This window comes from Salvelinus alpinus, chromosome 20 (genome assembly GCF_045679555.1).
Source record: "Salvelinus alpinus chromosome 20, SLU_Salpinus.1, whole genome shotgun sequence".
Lineage (NCBI taxonomy): Eukaryota > Metazoa > Chordata > Actinopteri > Salmoniformes > Salmonidae > Salvelinus > Salvelinus alpinus.
Window position 1 is genome coordinate 7,592,367 of NC_092105.1, and position 22,879 is coordinate 7,615,245.

Here is a 22,879-nt window from a genome sequence, read left to right on the forward strand (position 1 = left end):
CAGCTAGAACACATAGAGACTGACCCAGCTAGAAAACATAGAGACTGACCCAGCTAGAAAACATAGAGACTGACCCAGCTAGAACACATAGAGACTGACCCAGCTAGAAAACATAGAGACTGACCCAGCTAGAAAACATAGAGACTGACCCAGCTAGAACACATAGAGACGTGGTGATCTGATTCACTAGGACGGTGATGATCTGATTCACTCACACTGTGATGATCTGATTCACTCACACTGTGATGATCTGATTCACTAGGACTGTGATGATCTGATTCACTAGGACTGTGATGATCTGATTCACTCACACTGTGATGATCTGATTCACTAGGACAGTGTGATGATCTGAATCACTAGAACTGAAATAATCTGATTCACTCGGACTGAGAGAATCTGATTCACGAGGACTGTGATGATCAGATTCACTAGGACTGTGATCATTTGCTTGGGTGAACCCAAAAATACCCGTTGAAAAGCTAAATGTCACCCTGCTGGCCAACCTCTCCTGTCTCCGGGTAGCGTACACAAGAGACGTTTTGACTACTCTGTAGTAACAACTGTGTGCTCCAGCTGAGAGAGTGTGTGAATCAGACGGTATTGGGTAATAGGGAGCCGTTTGTGATTCTGACGATGTGAGCAGGCAGACTGGCACAGAGGTAGTGATCCATTGAAGACTGCAGCAGCCTGGCTGGTGTCTCTTCTCCTGGCTGTGTCTCTGCAGTGGCTCCCAGTCTAGATCTCTTGTGTGTATTTATCAAGCTAATGAAACCAGGACCAATTAACAGACGACCATGCAGGCAACCATGCAGAGAAGAGAATTAGACCTACATACCGTCCCTCCTTCTCTCTATCTTCCTTTCATACCATCCCTCCTTCTCTCTCTCTTCCTTTCATACCATCCCTCCTTCTCTCTCTCTTCCTTTAAAACCATCCCTCCCTCTCTCTCTCTCCCTTTCATACCATCCCTCCCTCTCTCTCTCTCCCATTCATACCATCCCTCCCTCTCTCTCTCTCCCTTTCATACCATCCCTCCTTCCCTCCCTCTTCCTTTCATACCATCCCTCCTTCCCTCCCTCTTCCTTTCATACCATCCCTCCTTTTCTCTCTCTTCCTTTTATACCATCCCTCGTTTTCTCTCTCTTCCTTTCATACATCCCTCCTTTTCTCTCTCTTCCTTTCATACCATCCCTCCTTCTCTCTTTCTTCCTTTCATACCATCCCTCCTTCTCTCTCTCTTCCTTTCATACCATCCCTCCTTCTCTCTCTCTTCCATTCATACAGTCCCTCCTCTCTCTCTTTCTTTCATACCATCCCTCCTTCTCTCTCTCTTCCTTTCATACCATCCCTCCTTCTCTCTCTCTTCCTTTCATACCCATCCCTCCTTCTTTCTCTCTTCCTTTAATACCATCCCTCCTTCTCTCTCTCTTCCATTCATACAGTCCCTCCTCTCTCTCTTTCTTTCATACCATCCCTCCTTCTCTCTCTCTTCCTTTCATACCATCCCTCCTTCTCTCTCTCTTCCTTTCATACCCATCCCTCCTTCTTTCTCTCTTCCTTTAATACCATCCCTCCTTCTCTCTCTCTTCCATTCATACAGTCCCTCCTCTCTCTCTTTCTTTCATACCATCCCTCCTTCTCTCCCTCTCCCTTTCATACCATCCCTCTTTCTCTCTCTCTTCCTTTCATACCATCCCTCCTTCTCTCTCTCTTCCTTTCATACCATCCCTCCTTCTATCTCTCTTCCTTTCATACCATCCCTCCTCCTCTCTCTTTTCCTTTCATACCATCCCTCCTTCCCTCCTTTTGTCATTGTTTTAATAAACATGTTCACACCTGTCAGTGGCACGTTACACTATGTGTTCAGTGGGACTGCAGAGAGAGAGAGAGACTGGAGGGAGAGAGGGAGACTGGAGGGAGAGAGGGAGACTGGAGGGAGAGAGGGAGACTGGAGAGAGAGAGGAAGACTGGAGGGAGAGAGGGAGACTGGAGGGAGAGAGGAAGACTGGAGGGAGAGAGGGAGACTGGAGGGAGAGAGGGAGACTGGAGGGAGAGAGGGAGACTGGAGGGAGAGAGGAAGACTGGAGGGAGAGAGGGAGACTGGAGGGAGAGAGGAAGACTGGAGGGAGAGAGGGAGACTGGAGGGAGAGAGGAAGGCTGGAGGGAGAGAGGGAGACTGGAGGGAGAGAGGGAGACTGGAGGGAGAGAGGAAGACTGGAGGGAGCGAGGGAGACTGGAGGGAGAAAGGAAGACTGGAGGGAGAGAGGGAGACTGGAGGGAGAGAGGAAGACTGGAGGGAGAGAGGGAGACTGGAGGGAGAGAGGGAGACTGGAGGGAGAGAGGAAGACTGGAGGGAGAGAGGGAGACTGGAGGGAGAGAGGGACACTGGAGAGAGAGAGGGAGACTGGATGGAGAGAGGGAGACTGAAGGGAGAGAGGGAGACTGGAGGGAGAGAGGGAGACTGGAGGGAGAGAGGGAGACTGGAGGGAGAGAGGGAGACTGGAGGGAGAGAGGGACACTGGAGAGAGAGGGACACTGGAGCGAGAGAGGGAGACTGGAGGGAGAGAGGGAGACTGGAGAGAGAGAGGGAGACTGGAGAGAGAGAGGGAGACTGGAGGGAGAGAGGGACACTGGAGAGAGAGAGGGAGACTGGATGGAGAGAGGGAGACTGGATGGAGAGAGGGAGACTGGAGAGAGAGAGGGACACTGGAGAGAGAGAGGGACACTGGAGGGAGAGAGGGAGACTGGATGGAGAGAGGGAGACTGGAGAGAGAGAGGGACACTGGAGAGAGAGAGGGAGACTGGAGAGAGAGAGGGACACTGGAGAGAGAGAGGGAGACTGGAGAGAGAGAGGGACACTGGAGAGAGAGAGGGAGACTGGAGAGAGAGAGGGACACTGGAGAGAGAGAGGGAGACTGGAGGGAGAGAGGGAGACTGAAGAGAGAGAGGGAGACTGAAGAGAGAGAGGGAGACTGGAGGGAGAGAGGGAGACTGAAGAGAGAGAGGGAGACTGGATGGAGAGAGGGAGACCGTCTGCCCACCCCCCTCCTCAACCACCTCTTCCCTCCTGAGGAACGAGAAACAGGATGGTCACAGACTGTTAATTCTGCTGGTCCCCAACAACCCACCACCCAGCTAGAACACATAGAGACTGACCCAGCTAGAACACATAGAGACTGACCCAGCTAGAACTCATAGAGACTGACCCAGCTAGAACTCATAAAGACTGACCCAGCTAGAACACATAAAGACTGACCCAGCTAAAACTCATAGAGACTGACCCAGCTAGAACACATAGAGACTGACCCAGCTAGAACACAAAGAGACTGACCCAGCTAGAACACAAAGAGACTGACCAAGCTAAAACAAATAGAGACTGACCCAGCTAAAACACATAGAGACTGACCCAGCTAGAACACAAAGAGACTGACCCAGCTAGAACACATAGAGACTGACCCAGGTAGAACACATAGAGACTGACCCAGCTAAAACACATAGAGACTGACCCAGCTAGAACACATAGAGACTGACCCAGCTAAAACACATAGAGACTGACCCAGCTAGAACACATAGAGACTGACCCAGCTAGAACACATAGAGACTGACCCAGCTAGATCACATAGACTGACCCAGCTAAAACACATAGACTGACCCAGCTAGAACACATAGAGACTGACCCAGCTAGAACACATAAAGACTGACCCAGGTAGAACTCATAGAGACTGACCCAGCTAGAACTCATAGAGACTGACCCAGCTAGAACACATAAAGACTGACCCAGGTAGAACTCATAGAGACTGACCCAGCTAGAACTCATAGAGACTGACCCAGCTAGAACACATAAAGACTGAACCCAGCTAGAACACATAGAGACTGACCCAGCTAGAACTCATAGAGACTGACCCAGGTAGAACACATAGAGACTGACCCAGCTAGAACTCATAGAGACTGACCCAGCTAGAACAAATAGAGACTGACCCAGCTAGAACACATAGAGACTGACCCAGCTAGAACACATAGAGACTGACCCAGGTAGAACACATAGAGACTGACCCAGCTAGAACATATAGCGACTGACCCAGCTAGAACACATAGAGACTGACCCAGCTAGAACACATAGAGACTGACCCAGCTAGAACACATAGAGACTGACCCAGGTAGAACACATAGAGACTGACCCAGCTAGAACATATAGAGACTGACCCAGCTAGAACACATAGAGACTGACCCAGCTAGAACACATAGAGACTGACCCAGGTAGAACACATAGAGACTGACCCAGCTAGAACACATAGAGACTGACCCAGCTAGAACACATAGAGACTGACCCAGCTAGAACACATAGAGACTGACCCAGCTAGAACACATAGAGACTGACCCAGCTAGAACACATAGAGACTGACCCAGGTAGAACACATAGAGACTGACCCAGCTAGAACATATAGAGACTGACCCAGCTAGAACACATAGAGACTGACCCAGCTAGAACACATAGAGACTGACCCAGGTAGAACACATAGAGACTGACCCAGGTAGAACACATAGAGACTGACCCAGCTAGAACACATAGAGACTGACCCAGGTAGAACACATAGAGACTGACCCAGGTAGAACACATAGAGACTGACCCAGGTGGAACACATAGAGACTGACCCAGCTAGAACACAGGAACACACACATTGGGTTTAAAAGGTAGGCGTACACACACACACACACACACACACACACACACACACACACACACACACACACACACACACACACACACACACACACACACACACACACACACACACAATAGGCCATTCTTGCTTATGCACTTGTAATGTGCCTGTAACGTAGTTGTTATGTGCCTGTAACGTAGTTGTAATGTGCCTGTAACGTAGTTGTAATGTGCCTGTAACGTAGTTGTTATGTGCCTGTAACGTAGTTGTAATGTGCCTGTAACGTAGTTGTAATGTGCCTGTAACGTAGTTGTAATGTGCCTGTAACGTAGTTGTAATGTACCTGTAATGTAGTTGTAATGTACCTGTAACGTAGTTGTAATGTACCTGTAACGTAGTTGTAATGTACCTGTAACGTAGTTGTAATGTGCCTGTAACGTAGTTGTAATGTACCTGTAACGTAGTTGTAATGTACCTGTAACGTAGTTGTAATGTGCCTGTAACGTAGTTGTAATGTACCTGTAACGTAGTTGTAATGTGCCTGTAACGTAGTTGTAATGTACCTGTAACGTAGTTGTAATGTGCCTGTAACGTAGTTGTAATGTGCCTGTAACGTAGTTGTAATGTACCTGTAACGTAGTTGTAATGTACCTGTAACGTAGTTGTAATGTACCTGTAATGTACCTGTAATGTACCTGTAATGTGGTTGTTATGTGCTTGTTTAATAAAGGCTTTGGGGAGAGAAAAGAGATGCCCAGCCAAGCTCAAATAAAACTGGACAGCAACTGTGCCTAATATATTGGCTGTGCATGGAAACAGATTTTTATCCCTCCTGTCTATCTCCTTATGTAACATGGATGTATACGCTTGGAAGGCCCTGTCCACTCGATTTTACTGAGCCGATTGTGAGGGCTTTGATATATATTTTTCCCCCTAGTGGTTCTATCGATTTCAGTGTAAGAGTGGTATGGAGAGAGACAGAGGAGAGGACAGAGAGGGAGAGAGGGAAAAGATGAAAAGCGAGAGACAGATTGATAGGATAATTCCCATTTTTATGGTTTATTTTAAAGTGGAACTAACAGTGTGTTAACTAACTATATATGAAACAAACAGACGATACTAATATCAGTCAAACACATACGATTCCCAGTTTATGCTACAAAACCAACTTTATACTTTATAAGAGGTATGAAAAATAGGTACTTTTTTTGTCTCAACATTCCATGACGTACTCTAAGGCGTTGTTGGCATAATATATGTAGTTTATATGTAGTTCAATGCAAGATTAATATAATTCACCAATACATTCCTTGGTTGTCCAAAAAATACTGCTATCAAGTTGTAAATAACAGTTAGCCTGGTACAGTTGCCTAGACGACGTCATATCATCGGAGGAGAAGGCCATCTCTTTTCCGGCGCCGAAAAGAGATGGCTGCCTCGCTTCGTGTTCCTTGGAAAATATGCAGTATTTTGTTTTTTTACGTGTTATTTCTTACATCGGTACCCCGGGTAATCTTAGGTTTCATTACATACAGTCGGGAGGAACTACTGAATATACGATTAACGTCAACTCATCATCGTTCCTACCAGGAATATGACTTTCCCGAAACGGATCCAGTGTTTTGCCTTCCACACAATACAATGGATCTGATCCCAGCCGGCGACCCTGTGCGACGCCGAAAAAGGGGAAAACGTGGCGGTCTCGTGGTCAGGCTTCGGAGACGGGCACATCGCGCTCCACTCCCTAGCATACTACTCGCCAATGTCCAGTCTCTTGACAATAAGGTTGATGAAATCCGAGCACGGGTAGCATTCCAGAGAGACATCAGGGATTGCAACGTGCTCTGCTTCACGGAAACATGGCTAACTCAAGGGACGCTAACGGAGTCGGTGCAGCCAGCTGGTTTCTTCATGCATCGCGCCGACAGAAACAAACATCTTTCCGGTAAGAAGAGGGGCGGGGGGGTATGCCTTATGATTAACGAGAAGTGGTGTGATCATCATAACAACACACAAGAACTCAAGTCGTTCTGTTCACCTGATCTAGAACTCCTCACAATCAAATGTCGACCGCATTATCTACCAAGGGAATTCTCGTCAATCATAATCACAGCCGTATACATTCCCCCCCAAGCAGACACATCGATGGCCCTGAACGAACTTTATCTGACTCTTTGTAAACTGGAAACCACACACCCTGAGGCTGCATTCATCGTAGCTGGGGATTTTAACAAGGCTAATCTAAAAACAAAACTCCCTAAATTCTATCAGCATATCGATTGTGCTACCAGGGCTGGAAAAACACTAGACCATTGTTATACTAATTTCCGCGACGCTTATAAGGCCCTCCCCCGCCCCCCTTTCGGAAAAGCTGACCACGACTCCATTTTGTTGATTCCAGCCTACAAACAAAAACTCAAACAACAAGCTCTCGCGCTCAGGTCTGTTCAACGCTGGTCCGACCAATCTGAATCCACGCTTCAAGACTGCTTCGATCACGCGGATTGGAATATGTTCCGCATCGCGTCCAACAACAATATTGACGAATATGCTGATTCGGTGAGCGAGTTCATTAGGAAGTGCATTGACGATGTCGTACCCACAGCAACGATAAAAACATTCCCAAACCAGAAACCGTGGATTGACGGCAGCATTCGCGTGAAACTGAAAGCGCGAACCACTGCTTTTAACCAGGGCAAGGTGACCGGAAGCATGACCGAATACAAACAGTGTAGCTATTCTCTCCGCAAGGCAATCAAACAGGCTAAGTCTCAGTACAGAGACAAAATCGAGTCGAAATTCAACAGCTCAGACACAAGAGGTATGTGGCAGGGTCTACAGTCAATCACGGATTACAAAAAGAAAACCAGCCCCGTCGAGGACCAGGATGTCTTGCTCCCAGACAGGCTAAACAACTTTTTTGCCCGCTTTGAGGACAATACAGTGCCACTGACACGGCCCCCTACCAAAACCTGCGGGCTCTCCTTCACTGCAGCCGAGGTGAGTAAAACATTTAAACGTGTTAACCCTCGCAAGGCTGCAGGCCCAGACGGCATTCCCAGCCGCGTCCTCAGAGTATGCGCAGACCAGCTGGCTGGTGTGTTTACGGACATATTCAATCAATCCTTATCCCAGTCTGCTGTTCCCACATGCTTCAAGAGGGCCACCATTGTTCCTGTTCCCAAGAAAGCTAAGGTAACTGAGCTAAACGACTACCGCCCCGTAGCACTCACTTCCGTCATCATGAAGTGCTTTGAGAGACTAGTCAAGGACCATATCACCTCCACCCTACCGGACACCCTAGACCCACTCCAATTTGCTTACCGACCCAATAGGTCCACAGACGACGCAATCGCAACCACACTGCACACTGCCCTAACCCATCTGGACAAGAGGAATACCCATGTGAGAATGCTGTTCATCGATTACAGCTCAGCATTTAACACCATAGTACCCTCCAAACTCGTCATCAAGCTCGAGACCCTGGGTCTCGACCCCGCCCTGTGCAACTGGGTCCTGGACTTCCTGACGGGCCGCCCCCAGGTGGTGAGGGTAGGTAACAACATCTCCACCCCGCTGATCCTCAACACTGGGGCCCCACAAGGGTGCGTTCTGAGCCCTCTCCTGTACTCCCTGTTCACCCACGACTGCGTGGCCATGCACGCCTCCAACTCAATCATCAAGTTTGCGGATGACACTACAGTGGTAGGCTTGATCACCAACAACGACGAGACGGCCTACAGGGAGGAGGTGAGGGCCCTCGGAGTGTGGTGTCAGGAAAATAACCTCATACTCAACGTCAACAAAACAAAGGAGATGATTGTGGACTTCAGGAAACAGCAGAGGGAGCACCCCCCTATCCACATCGACGGGTCAGTAGTGGAGAAGGTGGAAAGTTTTAAGTTCCTCGGTGTACACATCACGGACAAACTGAACTGGTCCACCCACACAGACAGCGTTGTGAAGAAGGCGCAGCAGCGCCTCTTCAACCTCAGGAGGCTGAAGAAATTCGGCTTGTCACCAAAAGCACTCACAAACTTCTACAGATGCACAATCGAGAGCATCCTGTCGGGCTGTATCACCGCCTGGTACGGCAACTGCTCCGCCCACAACCGTAAGGCTCTCCAGAGGGTAGTGAGGTCTGCAGAACGCATCACCAGGGGCAAACTACCTGCCCTCCAGGACACCTACACCACCCGATGTCACAGGAAGGCCATAAAGATCATCAAGGACAACAACCACCCAAGCCACTGCCTGTTCACCCCGCTATCATCCAGAAGGCGAGGTCAGTACAGGTGCATCAAAGCAGGGACCGAGAGACTGAAAAACAGCTTCTATCTCAAGGCCATCAGACTGTTAAACAGCCACCACTAACATTTAGCGGCCGCTGCCAACATACTGACTCAACTCCAGCCACTTTAAAAATGGGAATTGATGGAAATTATGTAAAAATGTACCACTAGCCACTTTAAGCAATGCCACTTAATACAATGTTTACATACCCTACATTACCCATCTCATATGTATATATACTGTACTCTATATCATCTACTGCATCTTGCCATCTTTATGCAATACATGTACCACTAGCCACTTTAAACTATGCCACTTTATGTTTACATACCCTACAGTACTCATCTCATATGTATATACCGTACTCTATACCATCTACTGCATCTGCCATGCCGTTCTGTACCACCACTCATTCATATATCTTTATGTACATATTCTTTATCCCTTTACACTTGTGTGTGTGTGTAAGGTAGTAGTGTGGAATTGTTAGGTTAGATTACTGTTGGTTATTACTGCATTGTCGGAACTAGAAGCACAAGCATTTCGCTACACTCGCATTAACATCTGCTAACCATGTGTATGTGACTAATAAAATTTGATTTGATTTGATTTGATTTGAGTGAGTGACTGACTTTTTTTTTCGAGGTGAGTTTTTTCCCCTCGTATCGTTTTCCGGTGTCTACACAGCTAGACATGCACATCTAATTTGGTTAGCTAGCAAGAAATGTTAATCGCTTTGCTAGTTAACATATCTCTTGTGTTCGCAAATTCACTCTGGCAAGACAGCTGGACTGTACCGACAGCTCAGTTCTCCTGAGAAAGGTAAACGGTTTCAGTTCCAGAGCAGGACCTTTGATGATGATGATGATGATGTCCATCACTTCAGATAACACCGGGTCGTTTCTTGTGTTTCTCCCCATCTGTGTTGCAGTGACTGGTGCATTTTGTACTCGTCTGAGGTAGAGGATTTCCACTTGACGTGACTTTTGATTTGATTAATTACCGTCCCCATTAACCGAAAAGCTATGTCCACAGGGAGCATGACCACAGGTAGTGGTAACCTGGAGATTCCATCTACGTTGCACTTCAGTGCAGTTCTGACTCGCGCCTCCTTGATGTCGTAGGTGTGAGCTTACAAGAAACGAAGAACACACATTTGTCCTTACGAACTCGCAGTCCGTAGTCCTTCAATCTCCGTGAGGTCACATCCAAGTTCTGGAGATGGTCCTCTTCATCCTCTCCAGTAACGACGATGTCATCCAGGTAGCGTCCAATCCACTCAAAGATCCATCGCCCTCTGGAACACCACTGGCCAATGGTAGACAACAGTACCTGAAGAGCCCTTTGTGTGTCACGACGCTCAGCAATTTATTTAGACTTTTCATCCACCTTCATCTGCAAGTAGGGTTGGCAGAGTTTTTATTGAATTTTTTAGAGAACTTTTTATATTGTGACAAATACTGTATATTGTACAAAAAAACTATTTGCTAGTGTATCAAGTGATGTAACAGTTGCTGTGTGTGTGTGTGTGTGTGTGTGTGTGTGTGTGTGTGTGTGTGTGTGTGTGTGTGTGTGTGTGTGTGTGTGTGTGTGTGTGTGTGTGTGTGTGTGTGTGTGTGTGTGTGTGTGTGTGTGTGCGCTATACATTGTGTTGCCAATACATCCTACTTCCTGGATGTTTCCTTGACTGTGTGATGTCATCAGACTGGGCCGGCCTGGTGTGGACTGCTACAGCCAGCATGAGAGTGGAGCCGCTGTCCTCCAGCTACAGTTCCTCATCAATGAGGTAGGACTGCTTCTATTCTGTTCCCCTTATCTCTCCATCCACAAGTCCAGTTGGAATACAGTATTTAGTTGGCATTCTCTCTCAGCCATTTAAGGACAAATAATCTGTTCTGGAATCCGAGCGTTTTACCCCCCGACCATCTTCCTCTTTTTGAATCTAACATTTTTCATTTCCAAATCTTGTTCTGGGCAGAAACATTCACATTTCACATGGTGAGGAGGGGCCCTGTTGATTTCAAACCATGACGCAACACTCTTTCAGCATGGTTATGACTAATGGTATCCCTGTTATTTAGCAGTCAGAGAGCGATATAGGAAAGAGAGAGAGAGAGAGAGAGAGAGAGAGAGAGAGAGAGAGAGAGAGAGAGAGAGAGAGAGAGAGAGAGAGAGAGAGAGAGAGAGAGAGAGAGAGAGAGAGAGAGAGAGAGAGAGAGAGAGAGAGAGAGAGAGAGAGAGAGAGAGAGAGAGAGAGAGAGAGGGAGAGGGAGAGGGAGAGGGAGAGAGATCGATATAGGAAAGAGAGAGATCGATATAGGAAAGAGAGAGATCGATATAGGAAAGAGAGAGAGGGCGAGAGAGAGACAGAGTGAGCGATATGGGCAAGAGAGAGAGCGATATAGGAAAGCGATAGAGAGAGATGATATAGGAAAGCGAGAGAGAGAGATAGGAAAGAGAGAGACGAGAGATGTAGGAAAGAGAGAGATGAGAGAGAGAACAAGATTTATTGATACCTGAGGGTGAAGGAAGAAAGATCGTTTTCTGCTGAAAACTAACAAATCCATCGTCGACCGCAGAGCAGAATGGAAAATTCAAAACTGGATAGGTGCTGATGTATACTCCCAAGTAGCTCTCACAGTCTCACGTCAGAATTTGACGTTCATGTTTCTCAAACATCACATTTCAAAGTTGTTGCAAGTTGTTGCAAATGTCAAATTTCATAGTGTTTAAGGTCAAGTTTGTTCATTAACTTAACATGTTTAACTGTCCTTGTTCAGGTTTAATCCTATAAACTGGATTTATTCACTCCTGAGGACAAAGTCTGTCTCTCTATGTTAGGGTTGACTAAAGGCTGTCTCTCTATGTTAGAGTTGACTAAAGGCTGTCTCTATGTAAGAGTTGACTAAAGGCTGTCTCTCTATGTTAGAGTTGATTAAAGGCTGTCTCTCTATGTTAGAGTTGACTAAAGGCTGTCTCTCTATGTTAGAGTTGACTAAAGGCTGTCTCTATGTTAGAGTTGACTAAAGGCTGTCTCTCTATGTAACAGTTGACTAAAGGCTGTCTCTCTATGTAACAGTTGACTAAAGGCTGTCTCTCTATGCTAGAGTTGACTAAAGGCTGTCTCTCTATGTTAGAGTTGACTAAAGGCTGTCTCTCTATGTTAGAGTTGACTAAAGGCTGTCTCTCTATGTAAGAGTTGACTAAAGGCTGTCTCTATGTTAGGGTTGACTAAAGGCTGTTTCTCTATGTAAGAGTTGACTAAAGGCTGTCTCTATGTAAGAGTTGGCTAAAGGCTGTCTCTCTATGCTAGAGTTGACTAAAGGCTGTCTCTCTATGTTAGAGTTGACTAAAGGCTGTCTCTCTATGTTAGAGTTGACTAAAGGCTGTCTCTATGTAAGAGTTGGCTAAAGGCTGTCTCTCTATGCTAGAGTTGACTAAAGGCTGTCTCTCTATGTTAGGGTTGACTAAAGGCTGTCTCTATGTAAGAGTTGGCTAAAGGCTGTCTCTCTATGCTAGAGTTGACTAAAGGCTGTCTCTCTATGTTAGAGTTGACTAAATGCTGTCTCTATGTTAGAGTTGACTAAAGGCTGTCTCTCTATGTTAGAGTTGACTAAAGGCTGTCTCTATGTTAGAGTTGACTAAAGGCTGTCTCTCTATGCTAGAGTTGACTAAAGGCTGTCTCTATGCTAGAGTTGACTAAAGGCTGTCTCTCTATGTTAGAGTTGACTAAAGGCTGTCTCTATGCTAGAGTTGACTAAAGGCTGTCTCTCTATGTTAGAGTTGACTAAAGGCTGTCTCTATGTTAGAGTTGACTAAAGGCTGTCTCTATGTTAGAGTTGACTAAAGGCTGTCTCTCTATGTTAGAGTTGACTAAAGGCTGTCTCTCTATGTAAGAGTTGACTAAAGGCTGTCTCTCTATGTTAGAGTTGACTAAAGGCTGTCTCTCTATGTTAGTTGACTAAAGGCTGTCTCTCTATGTTAGTTGACTAAAGGCTTTCTCTATGTTAGAGTTGACTAAAGGCTGTCTCTCTATGTAAGAGTTGACTAAAGGCTGTCTCTCTATGTTAGAGTTGACTAAAGGCTGTCTCTCTATGCTAGTTTTGACTAAAGGCTTTCTCTCTATGTAAGAGTTGACTAAAGGCTGTCTCTCTATGTTAGTGTTGGCTAAAGGCTGTTTCTCTATGTAAGAGTTGACTAAAGGCTGTCTCTCTATGTAAGAGTTGACTAAAGGCTGTCTCTCTATGCTAGAGTTGACTAAAGGCTGTCTCTCTATGTAAGAGTTGACTATAACTCAGTTGGTAGAACAGGGACATCTGTAACTCAGTTGGTAGAACACAAGACCTCTGTAACTCAGTTGGTAGAACAGGGATCTCTGTAACTCAGTTGGTAGAACAGGGACATCTGTAACTCAGTTGGTGGAACACAAGACCTCTGTAACTCAGTTGGTAGAACAGGGACATCTGTAACTCAGTTGGTGGAACAGGGATCTCTGTAACTCAGTTGGTAGAACAGGGACCTCTGTAACTCAGTTGGTAGAACATGGATCTCTGTAACTCGGTTGGTAGAACAGGGACCTCTGTAACTCAGTTGGTAGAACAGGGATCTCTGTAACTCAGTTGGTAGAACAGGGATCTCTGTAACTCAGTTGGTAGAACATGGATCTCTGTAACTCAGTTGGTAGAACAGGGACCTCTGTAACTCAGTTGGTGGAACAGGGATCTCTGTAACTCAGTTGGTGGAACAGGGATCTCTGTAACTCAGTTGGTAGAACAGGGACCTCTGTAACTCAGTTGGTAAAACAGGGACCTCTGTAACTCAGTTGGTAGAACATGGATCTCTGTAACTCAGTTGGTAGAACAGGGACCTCTGTAACTCAGTTGGTAGAACATGGATCTCTGTAACTCAGTTAGTAGAACAGGGATCTCTGTAACTCAGTTGGTAGAACATGGATCTCTGTAACTCAGTTAGTAGAACAGGGATCTCTGTAACTCAGTTGGTAGAACAGGGACATCTGTAACTCAGTTGGTGGAACACAATACCTCTGTAACTCAGTTGGTAGAACAGGGACCTCTGTAACTCAGTTGGTAGAACAGGGACCTCTGTAACTCAGTTGGTAGAACAGGGACCTCTGTAACTCAGTTAGTAGAACAGGGATCTCTGTAACTCAGTTGGTAGAACAGGGACCTCTGTAACTCAGTTAGTAGAACATAGTGTTTGCAATGCCAGGATAGTGGGTTTGATTCCCTGGATCTTCCAAATGTAAAATGTATGCACGCATGACTGTAATTAGCTTAGGATAAAAGTGTCTGCTGAATGGCATACATTGTTATAAGAGGGGTTTGTAAATCAAATCACATTGTATTTCTGGCGTACCCAGTTAGCAGGTGTTATGGTAGGTGAAGCGAAGTGCTCATTTTCCTAGTTCCTAGCAATCAACGCAGTAAATGTCAAACAAGCACACAATAATTCAAAATAAAAATAAAATAAAATGTTTTTTATAGCAGTATATATATGTATATACAGTGGGGAGAACAAGTATTTGATACACTGCCGATTTTGCAGGTTTTCCTACTTACAAAGCATGTAGATGTCTGTAATTTTTATCATAGGTACACTTCAACTGTGAGAGACGGAATCTAAAACAAAAATCCAGAAAATCACATTGTATGATTTTTAAATAATTAATTTGCATTTTATTGCATGACATAAGTATTTGATCACCTACCAACCAGTAAGAATTCCGTCTCTCACAGACCTGTTAGTTTTTCTTTAAGAAGCCCTCCTGTTCTCCACTCATTACCTGTATTAACTGCACCTGTTTGAACTCGTTACCTGTATAAAAGACACCTGTCCACACACTCAATCAAACAGATTCCAACCTCTCCACAATGGCCAAGACCAGAGAGCTGTGTAAGGACATCAGGGATAAAATTGTAGACCTGCACAAGGCTGGGATGGGCTACAGGACAATAGGCAAGCAGCTTGGTGAGAAGGAAACAACTGTTGGCGCAATTATTAGAAAATGGAAGAAGTTCAAGATGACGGTCAATCACCCTCGGTCTGGGGCTCCATGCAAGATTTCACCTCGTGGGTCATCAATGATCATGAGGAAGGTGAGGGATCAGCCCAGAACTACACGGCAGGACCTGGTCAATGACCTGAAGAGAGCTGGGACCACAGTCTCAAAGAAAACCATTAGTAACACACTACGCCGTCATGGATTAAAATCCTGCAGCGCACGCAAGGTCCCCCTGCTTAAGCCAGTGCATGTCCAGGCCTGTCTGAAGTTTGCCAATGACCATCTGGATGATCCAGAGGAGGAATGGGAGAAGGTCATGTGGTCTGATGAGACAAAAATAGAGCTTTTTGGTCTAACTCCACTCGCCGTGTTTGGAGGAAGAAGAAGTATGAGTACAACCCCAAGAACACCATCCCAACCGTGAAGCATGGAGGTGGAAACATCATTCTTTGGGGATGCTTTTCTGCAAAGGGGACAGGACGACTGCACCGTATTGAGGGGAGGATGGATGGGGCCATGTATCGCGAGATCTTGGCCAACAACCTCCTTCCCTCAGTAAGAGCATTGAAGATGGGTCGTGGCTGGGTCTTCCAGCATGACAACGACACGAAGCACACAGCCATGGCAACTAAGGAGTGGCTCCGTAAGAAGCATCTCAAGGTCCTGGAGTGGCCTAGCCAGTCTCCAGACCTGAACCCAATAGAAAATCTTTGGAGGGAGCTGAAAGTCCGTATTGCCCAGCGACAGCCCCGAAACCTGAAGGATCTGGAGAAGATCTGTAGGGAGGAGTGGGCCAAAATCCCTGCTGCAGTGTGTGCAAACCTAGTCAAGAACTACAGGAAACGTATGATCTCTGTAATTGCAAACAAAGGTTTCTGTACCAAATATTAAGTTCTGCTTTTCTGATGTATCAAATACTTATGTCATGCAATAAAATGCAAATTAATTACTTAAAAATCATACAATGTGATTTTCTGGATTTTTGTTTTAGATTCCGTCTCTCACAGTTGAAGTGTACCTATGATAAAAATTACAGACCTCTACATGCTTTGTAAGTAGGAAAACCTGCAAAATCGGCAGTGTATCAAATACTTGTTCTCCCCACTGTATATACACACAGTTCCTTCGGAAAATATTCATGCCCCTTGACTTGTTCCACATTTTGTTACGTTACAGACATATTCTGAAATGTATCAAATAAAATAAAAACCCTCAGCAATCTACACATGCTACTCCATAATGACAAAGCGAAAATACATTTTTTTTTTTACATTTATGATTTATGAAATATAAGTATTCGGATCTTTTGCTATGAGACTCGAAATTGAGCACAGGAGCATCCTCTTTCCATTGATCATCCTTGATATGTTTCTACAACTTGATTGGAGTCCACCTGTGGTCAATTCAATTGATTGGACATGATTTGGAAAGGCACACACCTGTCTATGTAAAGTCCCACAGTTGAAAGTGCATGTCAGAGCAAAAACCAAGCCATGAGGTCAAAGGAATTGTCCGTAGAGCTCCGAGACAGGATTGTGTTGAGGCACAGGTCTGGGGAAGGGTAGAGAATGCCAAGAGTATGCAAAGCTGTCATCAAGGCAAAGGGTGGCTACTTTGAAGAATCTCAAATATAACATTAATTTTGATTTATTTAACACTTTTTTGGTTACTACATGATTCCATATGTGTTATTTCATAGTTTGGATGTCTTCACTATTATTCTACAATGTAGAAAATAGTAAAATAAAAATAAAACTTTGAGTAGGTGTGTCCAAACTTTTGACTGGAACTGTATATATATATATTTAGTATGCAAACATTATTATATTGACATGTGTTTAATGACCTTGTACATACTGTAGGGCAGTAGTCCCAAAGGTGCAGGATACAGTACCCAATGGTAACCTGCTAGTAACAGTGACTAAGGAAAGCAGGGTAGTGGGCGGAGGCCGGCTAGTCGTGACTATTTAACAGTCCGATGGCCTGGAGATATATGCTGTTTTTCAGTCTCTTGGTCCCTGCTTTGAGCACCTGTACTGTCTCCTCCTTCTGGGTGATAGCGTGGTGAACAGGGCGGCCAGGTAAGATGAGCAGAATAGGCATTGTGTTAGATGAGAAGAATCAGCAGAATAGGCATTGTGTTAGATGAGAAGAATGAGCAGAATAGACATTGTGTTAGATGAGAAGAAGGAGCAGAATAGACATTGTGTTAGATGAGAAGAATGAGCAGAATAGACATTGTGTTAGATGAGAAGAATGAGCAGAATAGGCATTGTGTTAGATGAGAAGAATGAGCAGAATAGGCATTGTGTTAGATGAGAAGAATGAGCAGAATAGACATTGTGTTAGATGAGAAGAATGAGTAGAATAGGCATTGTGTTAGATGAGAAGAATGAGCAGAAAAGGCATTACATGGATGAATGTTCAGGCAGTTAGATGCTGATGCAGTTGTAAGATATAGAGATATATACTGATATATATATCTGTGTTTTGTGGCTTGGTTTTACATGCTATTTGCTTTGGACAATCTGTTATGCTTTTGGAGTTAGAGTTGGAGTCCATCCAACGTATTATGTGATTTCGTAAGCACATTTTTACTCCTGAACGTATTTAGGCTAGATATAACAAAAAGGGGGGAATACTTATGGAATACATTTTAGTTATTTATTTTGTAAAAATTTGTCAAAATCTTAGAATTTTCTTTTTACTTTTTTTGTGTAGCTCAGTGACAAAAGAAGCAAATACAATGAAATACATTTCAATCCCACTTTGTAACGAACCAGAACGTGAACAAATCCCGTGGGGTTGAAGACTTATGATAGGCACTGTACAAATGCAGTCCTCTCTAACGCGTTAATACATGAGGTGAGTGCTGTTTGTGACATTACACAGTATCCCTGAACCTATGCTTCGCTAAACTCCTTATATCTCAGCATTCCTCCTTTTATCCAAGGCTGTATGTTCCATTCTCTCTGCCTGTGTTGATATCATTATCATTACATGATAATTGCACGATAATGCAGTTCAGGACCCAGGTTTTCCCAGTCTGCCTAAAGACTTGTTTAATAGCTGCTCCCCCTCCTGTCTTCCTATCTTCTCCAAGACTTGTTTAATAGCTGCTCCCCCTCCTCTCTTCCTCTCTTCTCCAAGACTTGTTTAATAGCTGCTCCCCCCCCTGTCTTCCTCTCTTCTCCAAGACTTGTTTAATAGCTGCTCCCCCTCCTGTCTTCCTCTCTTCTCCAAGACTTCTTTAATAGCTGCTCCCCCCCTGTCTTCCTCTCCAAGAGTTGTTTAATAGCTGCTCCCCCCCTGTCTTCCTCTCCAAGACATGTTTAATAGCTGCTCCCCCCCCCTGTCTTCCTCTCCAAGACTTGTTTAATAGCTGCTCCCCCCCTGTCTTCCTCTCCAAGACTTGTTTAATAGCTGCTCCCCCCCTGTCTTCCTCTCCAAGACTTGTTTAATAGCTGCTGCCCCCACCCGTCTTCCTCTCCAAGACTTGTTTAATAGCTGCTCCCCCCCCTGTCTTCCTCTCCAAGACTTGTTTAATAGCTGCTCCCCCCATGTCTTCCTCTCCAAGACTTGTTTATCAGCTGCTCCCCCCCTGTCTTCCTCTCCAAGACTTGTTTAATAGCTGCTCCCCCCACCCGTCTTCCTCTCCAAGACTTGTTTAATAGCTGCTCCCCCCCCCTGTCTTCCTCTCCAAGACTTGTTTAATAGCTGCTCCCCCCCTGTCTTCCTCTCCAAGACTTGTTTAATAGCTGCTCCCCCCCCTGTCTTCCTCTCCAAGACTTGTTTAATAGCTGCTCCCCCCACCCGTCTTCCTCTCCAAGAGTTGTTTAATAGCTGCTCCCCCCCTGTCTTCCTCTCCAAGACTTGTTTAATAGCTGCTCCCCCCCCCTGTCTTCCTCTCCAAGACTTGTTTAATAGCTGCTCCCCCCCTGTCTTCCTCTCCAAGACTTGTTTAATAGCTGCTCCCCCCCCTGTCTTCCTCTCCAAGACTTGTTTAATAGCTGCTCCCCCCACCCGTCTTCCTCTCCAAGACTTGTTTAATAGCTGCTCCCCCCCATGTCTTCCTCTCCAAGACTTGTTTAATAGCTGCTCCCCCCATGTCTTCCTCTCCAAGACTTGTTTATCAGCTGCTCCCCCCCTGTCTTCCTCTCCAAGACTTGTTTAATAGCTGCTCCCCCCACCCGTCTTCCTCTCCAAGACTTGTTTAATAGCTGCTCCCCCCCCCTGTCTTCCTCTCCAAGACTTGTTTAATAGCTGCTCCCCCCCTGTCTTCCTCTCCAAGACTTGTTTAATAGCTGCTCCCCCCCTGTCTTCCTCTCCAAGACTTGTTTAATAGCTGCTCCCCCCACCCGTCTTCCTCTCCAAGACTTGTTTAATAGCTGCTCCCCCCCATGTCTTCCTCTCCAAGACTTGTTTAATAGCTGCTCCCCCCCATGTCTTCCTCTCCAAGACTTGTTTATCAGCTGCTCCCCCCCCTCTCTTCCTCTCCAAGACTTGTTTAATAGCTGCCCCCCTCCTCTCTTCCTCTCCTCCACTTTATCGGTCTCCCAGTCCCTTCACCCCTCCCCTCTTTGCTATTTGTAGTTTTCCTCGTTTCGTTCCTGCGCTCTTTGGTATTTCTTTGAAGAGAGGAGACAGAGAGCTTGTTTCTGTTAACACAATAGGCGTACAGTCTCCCGTGTCACTAGTCTGAGTGACAGGATCGTGATTGACAAGCACACACAACGGATTACCACCCTGCTAGTGGCATCAGAGAGAGAGAGAGAGAGAGAGAACTAGATAGAGAGAGATTGAGGGGAAGTTGCGGATGATATGGAGAAATGCAACAAAATAATAAATGAGGGAGATAGTGATAGGGAGTGGCCAAGTACGAATAACAAAATATGCGTAAGAGATAGGCAGACCAAAATTGGCCCCTCAAAAAGAGTTAAAGGAACACAGAGCTGAAGGAACACAGAGCTGAGGGAACACAGAGCTGATGGAACACAGAGCTGATGGAACACAGAGCTGAAGGAACACAGAGCTGATGGAACACAGAGCTGATGGAACACAGAGCTGATGGAACACAGAGCTGAAGGAACACAGAGCTGAAGGAACACAGAGCTGAAGGAACACAGAGCTGAAGGAACACAGAGCTGATGGAACACAGAGCTGAAGGAACACAGAGCTGAAGGAACACAGAGCTGATGGAACACAGAGCTGAAGGAACACAGAGCTGAAGGAACACAGAGCTGAAGGAACACAGAGCTGAAGGAACACAGAGCTGAAGGAACACAGAGCTGAAGGAACACAGAGCTGAAGGAACACAGAGCTGAAGGAACACAGAGCTAAAGGAACACAGAGCTGAAGGAACACAGAGCTGAGGGAACACAGAGCTGAAGGAACACAGAGCTGAAGGAACACAGAGCTGAAGGAACACAGAGCTGAAGGAACACAGAGCTGAAGGAACACAGAGCTGAAGGAACACAGATGTAGATTTATCGGCCAATTCTATCACCCACCAAGCACTCTTTAAATAGCCTACCTCAGTGTCAGTGATGGGCTGTTAAGTTAAAACCAGGACTCGAATTGAGGGAGTATGAGAGGGTATGCCATAGGCCTACCTTTTATTAAAGAAAATGCATCTACGCATTGTTAACTTAAGATTTTGAAGAAAATGAAACAAATCAGATTATATAACGTGATCTATAACAGCGCTATGGTCCGCAATGCTTTATGCCAGAAACAAGCTGTCAAGATACCCGGGAAAGACATGACTCCGATGCATATGGGGATATCATTGGTTAGTTTCTTTGAAATTCAGAGGCTAATCTACAACCTTCTATAGCTGAGGAGACAACATTTTTTACTTTGCTTGGGATCTAATACTGTCACTATCAATTGATTAAGCTATTCACTTTAGGGTCCAGTAGAAGATGTTTAAACCCAGACAGCTTTTAGGGAAACATCTCGTTGGGTTAAGCCACGGAAGAATAGTAGCCAGCAGTTACAGCTTATCTTTTTTTGCATTGGTCGGCCTACTATGTCTGGGGTGGAAAGGTAGGCCTACTATGTCTGGGGTGGAAAGGTAGGCCTACTATGTCTGGGGTGGAAAGGTAGGTCCTATTATGTCTGGGGTGGAAAGGTAGGCCTACTATGTCCGGGGTGGAAAGGTAGGCCTACTATGTCTGGGGTGGAAAGGTAGGCCTACTATGTCCGGGGTGGAAAGGTAGGCCTACTATGTCTGGGGTGGAAAGGTAGACCTACTATGTCCGGGGTGGAAAGGTAGGCCTACTATGTCCGGGGTGGAAAGGAAGGTCTACTATGTCTGGGGTGGAAAAGTAGGCCTACTATGTCTGGGGTGGAAAGGTAGGCCTACTATGTCCGGGGTGGAAAGGTAGGCCTACTCTGTCTGTGGTGGAAAGGTAGGCCTACTATGTCTGGGGTGGAAAGGAAGGTCTACTATGTCCGGGGTGGAAAGGTAGGACTACTCTGTCTGGGGTGGAAAGGTAGGCCTACTATGTCTGGGGTGGAAATGTAGTCCTACTATGTCCGGGGTGGAAAGGTAGACCTACTATGTCTGTGGTGGAAAGGTAGGTCTACTATGTCCGGGGTGGAAAGGAAGGCCTACTATGTCCAGGGTGGAAAGGTAGACCTACTATGTCCGGGGTGGAAAGGTAGATCTACTATGTCCGGGGTGGAAAGGTAGACCTACTATGTCCGGGGTGGAAAGGTAGACCTACTATGTCCGGGGTGGAAAGGTAGACCTACTATGTCCGGGGTGGAAAGGTAGACCTACTATGTCCGGGGTGGAAAGGTAGACCTACTATGTCCGGGGTGGAAAGGAAGGTCTACTATGTCCGGGGTGGAAAGGAAGGCCTACTATGTCCGGGGTGGAAAGGAAGGCCTACTATGTCTGGGGTGGAAAGGAAGGTCTAACGTTTGAAATCACCATGCTCGTTATCCTAATGACGTCTCAGATTTAATTCTTTTCAAACGGGGACAGTTTCATTGCAAACAAGACACACTGATTTGGCATTGTGGAAATATGATAAGATGAACACGTAGACCTATCTCTCTGTCCCTTCTTAGCCTGTCATTTCCTTAATATATGTGTATAAAGAATATTCTGCTAATTTGTAAAATTACATTAGAAAAGGAACATTTGTTTCTCGGAATTGGAAATACGATTATAGATTTCTACTATGCTTTTACTATAATGGAGATATTTCAACCCCTGTCCACGGTGGTCTGTGAACACACAACCTTCAGCCCAAAGTCCTGCGAACCCATAACCTTCAGCCCAAAGTCCTGCGAACCCACAACCTTCAGCCCTAAGTCCTGCGAACCCACAACCTTCAGCCCAAAGTCCTGCGAACCCACAACCTTCAGCCCTAAGTCCTGCGAAACCCACAACCTTCAGCCCAAAGTCCTGCGAACCCACAACCTTCAGCCCAAAGTCCTGCGAACCCACAACCTTCAGCCCAAAGTCCTGCGAACCCACAACCTTCAGCCCAAAGTCCTGCGAACCCACAACCTTCAGCCCAAAGTCCTGCGAACCCACAACCTTCAGCCCAGTTTTTTTCTGTAACTCATTGTCACGTTCCTGACCTTATTTTCCTTTATTTAAACTTTGTTTAGTTGGTCAGGACGTGAGCTGGGTGGGTAGTCTATGTTATGTGTTTCTATGTTGGGTTAAATGTGTTGCCTGATATGGTTCTCAATTAGGGGCAGGTGTTTGACGTTTCCTCTGATTGAGAACCATATTAAGGTAGGCTGTTCTCACTGTTTGTTTGTGGGTGATTGTCTTCCGTGTCTGTTTATGTACCACACGGGACTGTTTTGTTTGTTTAGTCTGTTCCTGTTCGTGCGTTCTTCGTGTTATATTGTAAGTTCACATGTTCAGGTCTGT

General features: G+C 45.8%; 1 protein-coding gene across 4 annotated transcripts in view; it reads left to right on the forward strand.

Moving 5' to 3' along the window:
- LOC139546245 (syntaxin-binding protein 5-like) overlaps positions 1 to 22,879 on the forward strand; it is a 232,336-nt gene that overhangs the window by 69,100 nt on the left and 140,357 nt on the right. For all 4 annotated transcript variants that reach the window (XM_071354386.1, XM_071354387.1, XM_071354388.1 and 1 more), the window contains exon 3: positions 10,662 to 10,743. In XM_071354386.1, the coding sequence (XP_071210487.1) occupies positions 10,662 to 10,743 (82 nt within the window). The remainder of the gene's footprint in view (positions 1 to 10,661; positions 10,744 to 22,879) is intronic.